This window comes from Zea mays, chromosome 7 (genome assembly GCF_902167145.1).
Source record: "Zea mays cultivar B73 chromosome 7, Zm-B73-REFERENCE-NAM-5.0, whole genome shotgun sequence".
Taxonomy (NCBI): domain Eukaryota; kingdom Viridiplantae; phylum Streptophyta; class Magnoliopsida; order Poales; family Poaceae; genus Zea; species Zea mays.
This window is the reverse complement of record NC_050102.1, coordinates 123,847,136-123,855,614: the sequence shown is the minus strand read 5'-3', so window position 1 is coordinate 123,855,614 and position 8,479 is coordinate 123,847,136. Positions and strand designations below refer to the sequence as shown.

Genomic DNA, 8,479 nt, shown 5'->3' with positions numbered 1-8,479 from the left:
CGCAGGATTGCCAGCAGTGAGTTCATTTTGACCTTTCTCCTCGCAATTATATTACCACTTGAGGGCCAAAGATTGGCTTGGTCAGAGATCCTGTCGGTTGTTACCAGGAATTTCCTTGAATCTCTGAGCAGCTATCAGCTTCCCAATGCAGGTATTCCAAAACCCATTGAATTCTAAATTTGTAAATAGAATGTCAACTCTTTCACAAGGAAAGGGAAGAAATAATGGAAGGATAAAATGTTAATTCAGAGCTTACAGCAGTCCAGATCATTCTTGGTTTACTCGCTAGGGATTTCCTTGAATCTCCACTGCCACCGGCTTCAGCATGTAGGTAATCAGATACGTCCCACGTTATATATTTGAGGTTAGCACCTTTCACAAGAAAAAAAAAAAGATATGGAAGAGTTTTAAATTGTATTTCAGAGCTTACAGAACTGAAGCGTAACTGGAGCAAGTCAAAGCAAATAAAAAAATCCAGACCTATAAGATTTTCCATATAAGACTGCATTGGCACACACACATTCTCTAAAACTTGCACAGCTTAAGGGCATGGAGTTAGCAGCTAGAACCACCTCCTTTGTGGTGTTCTTTATCCTCAGTTTTGCTCAAAGAGCTCCCACAAGTGAAGCAGCAACACTCAATGTTGGAGTGATCCTCAACTTGCAGTCATTGGTGGGTAAGATGGCACGAACCAGTATTTTGATGGCCATGGAAGATTTCTATGCAGTTCACAGGAACTATACGACAAAGCTGGTCCTTCACATCAGAGATTCCAGTGCAGACAGTGTCCAAGCTGCATCAGAAGGTAACCTTTGGGTTATATGTAACTGTCAATAAATTTTACTGGGTGGAAATTATGAAACAAAAACACCAGTTGTATTTTCTTTTGTGTACTCTCTCTGGCCCAAATTAGTATTCGTCTTAGCTCTTGATTTTTATGTTTATATTCAAATGGATGATGATAAATCTAGACACATATACAAAACACATGCATCAATTATTGTATGAATTCAGTAAAAGTCTAAAATGAATTTTAATTTGGGACGGAGGGAGTATCATAAAGAGGTTAATCCATTTTGGTCCATAGTAAACACATTGAAGGAGCAGGTTCTAGTGTATTTTAACAACAAACTATCTATTATGTGCTCTATGTTAGCAGCTGGCGAGTTTGCACCACCAATGTCTGAAAAACCTGAATCCAATCATCCACCATTATCCTAAGAAATGTCTAGACAGCATATGTCATTGCATCATCTCTACTTGAAATCTATATTATTAACCACAGTAGAATCTTCATATATGTTCTTAAAATGATTCTTTCCTAATTCAAATTATACAGCTGTTGACCTGCTGAAGAATTACAATGTCAGAGCCATAATTGGACCACAAAAATCTTCAGAGGCTACTTTTGTGGCTAATCTTGGGAACAAGAGTCAAGTACCAGTTATCTCCTTCACTGCAACTAGTCCCACACTTACATCTGGCTCCATGCCTTACTTTTTGCGTGCAACACCAAGTGATACAGCTCAAGTGAACTGTATTGCTGCTCTAATTAAGGGATACGGATGGAGAGAAGTGGTACCGATCTATGAAGACACAGACTATGGTAGGGGTATCATACCATACTTAGTTGATTCCCTCCAAGAATTTGGAGCTTCTGTACCTTATCGTAGTGTGATCTCTGTATCAGCAAGCAGTGACCAAGTTGAGCAAGAACTCTACAAGCTAATGACAATGCAAACAAGGGTCTACGTTGTGCACATGTTATCCTCAATTGCCTCTACTCTCTTCATGAAGGCCAATGAGTTGGGAATGATGAGTGAAATGTATGCATGGGTTTTAACAGATGGGATTGCGAATATCATTGACTCACTCAACCCTTCAATTCTTGATTCAATGAACGGTGCACTGGGTGTCAAATTCTATGTGCCTAAATCAAAGGAACTTGATGACTTCACTCCAAGATGGACTAAGAGATTCAAACAGGACTACCCAAATGATCCGTCAGCTCAGTTAGGCATCTTTGGACTCTGGGGTTATGATACTATTTGGGCATTGGCACAAGCAGCAGAAAAGGTTAACATGGTCGATGACATGTTTCAGAAGCAGCAGGACAAGAAGCCATCAACATGTTTCGGAACTCTCGGTATCTCTACTGTTGGTCCAAAACTCATAGATGCAATCTTACATAATACGTTCAGAGGCCTAAGTGGAGACTTTGACCTTAAAAAGAGGCAGCTACAACCTTCCACATTCCAGATAATTAACATTGTTGGAAGAAGTTCACAACAGATAGGCTTTTGGACAGCAAAGCATGGAATCATCAGAACACTGGATCAAAATGGATCAAAAACAACAAATGCAAACTCTATGCCTGAACTTAATCCAGTGATTTGGCCAGGAAAAGTATATGTTGTGCCAAAAGGATGGCAGCTTCCTACTAATGGAAATAAGCTCCGAGTAGGTGTAACGTCTAGTGGATATCCTGAATTTATGAAGGCAGAAAGGGATCCTATCACCAACGCGACAATTGCTACCGGATATGCCATTGATGTATTTGAAGAGGTGCTGAAGGGACTACCATATGCAATACCTTATGAATATGTAGCGTTTGATTTTGAAGGGGCGAGCTATAATGATTTTGTCTACCAAGTTCATCTTGGAGTAAGAAATTTCTATTCCCATTTTGGTAGTAAGAACAAGGTGCATATATTGGTTATTTTCTCTGGAGTTCTTTTTTTCAAAAATGCTTTTTTAAGAATTTAGCAATTACAAGTGAATTGGTGCTAGAATCATATATGCAGGTAGACAATTAATAGGATGTATAAAAAGTGAAAACTAAGGCAATAATTCATTGTTTTATTAGCACAGATCTAAAACCATATTTATTCAGCATTATTATTTGTATGAATCCACTAGATAAGGCATAACTCACTGGATATTTATTCAAAGCATAACAGCAATATAAGTCGCTTTCAGTTTGCAAAAGAATGACACAATGTAAGTTGTAACTGTTGACATTATCTGTTTTGTTGTCCAGAAACCCTAATAATTGTCAGTGTGCAAAGATCAAGGAGTTACATACTGATCATTCAGTAATTCAAGTAAAACTAACATCATTGTATTTAATAACACCAAAGGTCATGTTAACAGGTATATGATGTGGCAATCGGAGATATAACCATCAGGTACAATAGAACTTCCTATGTTGACTTTACCCTACCTTACACCGAGTCTGGAGTAGCAATGATTGTGCAAGTGAAGGATGACACCAATAAGAACACATGGGTTTTCTTAAAGCCATTAACTACTGATTTGTGGCTTGGAAGCATCGCATTTTTCATTTACACAGGGATTGTCATCTGGTTATTGGAGCGACGAATCAATAATGCTGAACTGACTGGTTCATTTTTTCGCCAGCTTGGGATAGCAATATATTTCTCCTTTTTTGCAGATAGTGAGTGATGATATCTGAACTTCTTTTCGTTCTAACATACTGCATTGTGTGGAAAAGAGACATAAGTCTGACTTTTATATTTACTAAAGTTAGGATGAGCAGGAAGGTCAAAATAAGTAAAATATTCTCCTATATTATCACACAATTCATTTTTCATAAATGTTTGAAAAATACATTATTTAGGAAGTACAAGAAGGATATTTTCATAACAAGAAGCGTTCATATTTAATTTGAAGTTCCTTATTTGGCAGTTTCCCATCATTTTGCAGGGGAGAGGATAGACAGTATTTTATCTAGATTGGTTGTCATTGTATGGGTCTTTGTACTTCTTGTGATTACGTCAAGTTATACGGCCAATCTATCATCAATTCTCACTGTACAACAGCTTCAACCCACAGTAACTGATGTTCATGAACTCATTAGAGAAGGTGAATATGTAGGGTATCATAATGGTTCTTATGTGGGGAATCTATTAGAAGTACTTGGCTTTGACAGAACAAAGATCAGGGCATACAAAACTTCAGAAGATTTTGCTATGCACTCTCTAAAGGGGGCAAAAATGGTGGTGTTGCTGCTGTCATACATGAAGTTCCCTACATCAAGCTATTTCTTGCAAAGCATTGCAAAGGTTACACAATGGTTGGACCAATTTACAAATCCGAAGGCTTTGGCTTTGTAAGTTAACTACACTAGATATGTTTATTTGTATGCTATAGCAAAATGTATACTTTCAAGCTTCTCGGGATCAAGAAACAGAGAACTACTGAAAAATACTTATTAAAACAGAGAGCACATTTGGAAATAGGAATATAAACTAATGCACTTTCTAAGAGCCTAAGACCCCAGAAATAACAAACAGGTCTACTCAAACAAGGCCAGGATGGATAGTTCTGCACGATCAGTTATCACAAAAGGGACTATATGAATATTCAAGTCATACAATCACTTGTAAGAAACTTTTTGTTATTATAGGAAAATTATGGTAACAGAAACCATTGAAAAATGTTGCGAGTTAATGCACTGACGACTGGCAGCTATTTGCTATTATCTTTCTTGCTATTACAAACTGAATAATGGCATGCAAAATCTAACTTATAAATATATGTATAAGATAGTATGAGCAAACATAATGGAAGTCATGCAAAGGTAGTTTGGGTGGGTTGGGGTTGGGTACCTTGGGTTTGTAATGGTTCTCTCTCTTTACTGAAATGGTACACAACTCTCCAGCACATTGATAAAAAATAATTAAATGAAAATTGTTCAAGAGAACTTCGATAAAAAATAAATCTGATCCTAATCGGGATGAAAAAGAATTGGAAATAATATTGCAAAACATAAACAGCCAGGTCAGGATTTTCCCATGTTTGTGCAATAGAACAGTTAAGTGCCAGTTGCAAGTGAAATTGGTTTAAAGTGGCAACTTTAATGTTTTTAAAGAAAAAAAATCGGAATAATGCAGAAAATGATATTGGACAGTGACAGAATTTCTCATACCTGCTTTCACCCCTAATCCTAATAAACTAGGAAAAGGAGAAGCAACATCCATTCACCAGCTTTTAAAGATACCATCCACAGATTTATGTTTATTATAAATCACTCAAATTTGAATCTGGAAATAATAATGATAAATGTAACCACAAAAATGAATTTGCAATAACTGGAGACAAAAATGAAATTCTTTAACCTTACCCTTTTTTGGATGATTATTGAGGATCTTAGAATGCTAGCCATTTTAACTTTTAGAAGAATTAACACATTCCTTAATCAATCTGTATATTGCTGAAATTAAATTAATTGTTGATTAGGCATTCCCCAAGAGATCCCCTATGATCAATGACTTCTCCAGGAGAATCCTCAGCATAACAGAAGGAGATGTCATCATTCAGATAGAAAATAAATGGATTGGGGATCAACATGTCTGTCAAACTGATGGTGCCATCGCCAGCCCCAGCAGTCTAAACTTCAGAAGCTTTTCTGGACTCTTTCTGGTCACAGGTGTTGCTTCAACTTCTGCCCTTTTTATAGCCCTCATGATGTTCCTCTACAAGAATAAGCACAAGATAAGGGACAGTATAAGTCGAGTCCAGACTCGTGGAGGATATGGATCTGCGCATGCAAACAGACAGAATCAAGAAAGAGAAGTAGATTCCAACCAGGCCCAGAGCATGCACGTGACAGTGCCAAATGATCTAGAAGACGATACATGCCAACAAGAGATAGAAGTATCCATAGAAATCACTAGTCCTGTTCTGGATTCCCATCGAGGCCAGGCTTTGCACAGTGTTGCGCAATGAGCCAATGACAGGTCACCATAATCCAGATTTGTCCCACCTCCATTCGCCATAATTTACCATTAGACAAGCACACGCGCATGTACATCAACCAGACATAACTGTAATCCAAGACCGTCAGACTAAATAAACTAGTAAGATGGTTATTCACATGTTTGTACAGGATTAACTAGCCCTTATACATTCAGAGATGTAAGCATAAGAACTGTTGTAAATTTAGAGGAATAAGTGACATGCTTTCTACATATTTAAATAGATTAAATATTCTAATTCCGAATAAAACAAGAATATAACTCAGACAAATGCCATATGTAATTATTGCAGCAATGAACAGTAGCAATTCTAGAACATGTAAACATGTAAAATAGCTACTCAGATCCATTTTATAATTAAACATGGCTTGCAGATGAAGAAGGCAGATTAAACTAATAAACATGATTGTTTATCTCAAAATATTGCTCTCAAAATAGCGGGTTGCTGCACTAAACAGCCCTCCAACGCTAAGTGGTGATCAAAGATCCTCGACTAACGTGACAGTCCTATCTTACCAAATCAGGGTTTTAGATCAAATATTATAAGCCTAGAAATCAAGCATGAATATCAAGATCAAAACAGTGTGCACAGGAATTAAGGAACAATAATGAACTTAAATAATCAGCCTGCACAATATAGTGAAAGAGATGACTAGGCACAAATAATATCAATGCTGAAAATTAACAACACACTAAAACCCAGACTGTCACGTTGTCTCACTACACCGCTATCATCATTGAGCTAATAAATCCGCCCACAAATTGTGCAATCACACCCAAGTAAATAATACTAGCAGATTGCACAAAATTACTCAATAAATAAATAGAGGCAACGGGTAACTCACAGCACGTAGATTGTCTACGTGGGAAGACCAGCTCAGCGAACACGAGGTTCTGTCCCAGAAAACCAATTCCGCCGCCCACGTCCGGACCTGCACGGCGGGAGGTTGACGGAGATACTAGAGCCGCTGCCGGAGTCGAGGGAGACGTCCTCGACACCAGCCCTAGAAGATGAACACCGCGCTGCAGGGAGCCCAAGCACCAGGCCACGGTGGACAATAATCAGAACAGACCGAACACCACACAGGCGCACGGATCGAGCAACAGGGCACAAGAGAGCCACCAACGCAGCTCTACTCTCTTCCACTCCCAATCACCACTGGCAAGAATCACCACAAGAACACCAGGAACGAACAAATCGCTCCAAATCGCGACTGTAACTGAGAGGGGAAGAAGAACAGAGAAACTTGCGTCTCTGCGAGCTGGCCTGAACAGGGGGCAAGACGCTATACTTATGGAGCCGGGCGAGCAGCAGGTGGTTGCAGAGGAGCAGCGGAGAAGCCGGCCGGCCGTGCGAGCAAGCCGTAGGATACGGCTGGGCGTTGAACGCCGCCGCCACCAGGCGCTCGGCCTCATCCCTATCCGCTGAAACCGTCCGCTCGACTCTCGTTCGCGTCCGTCCATTTCCCACGGGCATAAGCATCCGATCCCTTAGCCTCTCAGCCGCTCGCTCAACGCGCATACGCGATGGGGATAGCCCAGCCGGCTGGGCTGCTCGGCAGCGGCCTGCCAGCGGCCCAGCTCGGCTGGCATTTTTCATTTTTTTTCAATCTGAAAATAAAAGAGAAAATCTCTCATAAATGAACAGCAATCCCCACCATTTTCACTCTTATTTTCTGATCAATGTCAATGAGCTCCCGTACTGTTTATATACTACTTTTCGGCAGAGGTACTTGTTAGGTTTGAACCAAAGCCTATCCCAGTGTACTCCAACCCTGCACGAGTAAGCGGAGGACTACGCCTTGATCCACAAACCCTAGTGTGAGAATCTTCGCACAAAAGGCACATAGTACTAGGCAGATTATCTGCTTCTCTTACGGGGCAGGGCGTTACGGTCATGCCCTTTAATATCTATTCATGAGCTCACTAGAGAGAAAACCCCATTCTCTCCTGGACTGCGACCCCACAGTCAGCTCATATAGGTGAAATCGTTAAGGAAATTATGTAGGACAATTTCCCTGCTTATAGCATTGACTTCATTAAGAGCATATCGCTCAACCTGCCATACAATCAGAGCACAGCAGCTCATGAGACTCTTTATCTTTTGTGCTCTTGGTTCCACAGTGCTTCGTTTCCTGGAGCCTGGATCTCGGGATCTCCGGTCACACAGGACAGTTATCCGCAGTTGAAACCGCTAACAGGGTACGAGTCCCATTCCAATGCACGCTGCTTGGATTGGCTTTTGAGCCAGTCCTTTGGTGAAAGGATCAGCAAGGTTCCTTTCAGACTTGATGTAATCTACGGTTATTACACCCGTCTCTCTAGCATGCCGACATGAATCAAGTCGTCTTCTGATATGCCTCGAGGATTTTTGGTTGTCCTTTCTACTGTTCACTTTTAGCAACACAGAAGTGTTGTCACAGTATACTAGGACAGCCGGTATCGGCTTTGCTAGCATTGGAAGGTCTGACAACAGGTCTCTCAACCATTCAGCCTCCAATGGTGCTGAATCAAGTGCAACTAATTCAGCCTCCTTGGTGGAACGTGTCGACACTGATTGTTTAGACGATCTCCATGACACGGCCCCACCAGCTAAAGTGAACACATAGCCACTTGTAGACTTCATTTGATCCGAGTCAGAGATCCAGTTTGCATCACTGAATCCTTCAAGTACTGACGGAAATCCGGTATATTTAATA

The 8,479-nt window shown here is 40.2% G+C and overlaps 1 protein-coding gene across 1 annotated transcript; it reads left to right on the top strand.

The window, feature by feature from the left end:
• Positions 1-413: 413 nt before the first annotated feature.
• On the top strand, positions 414-5,975 carry LOC103632790 (glutamate receptor 2.8). Its single transcript, XM_020541807.2, is given in 6 exon segments — positions 414-805; positions 1,340-2,664; positions 3,154-3,457; positions 3,727-3,983; positions 3,986-4,132; positions 5,263-5,975. Coding segments are annotated over 6 exon segments (2,778 nt in total). The 5' UTR covers positions 414-549; the 3' UTR covers positions 5,752-5,975.
• Positions 5,976-8,479: the final 2,504 nt, after the last annotated feature.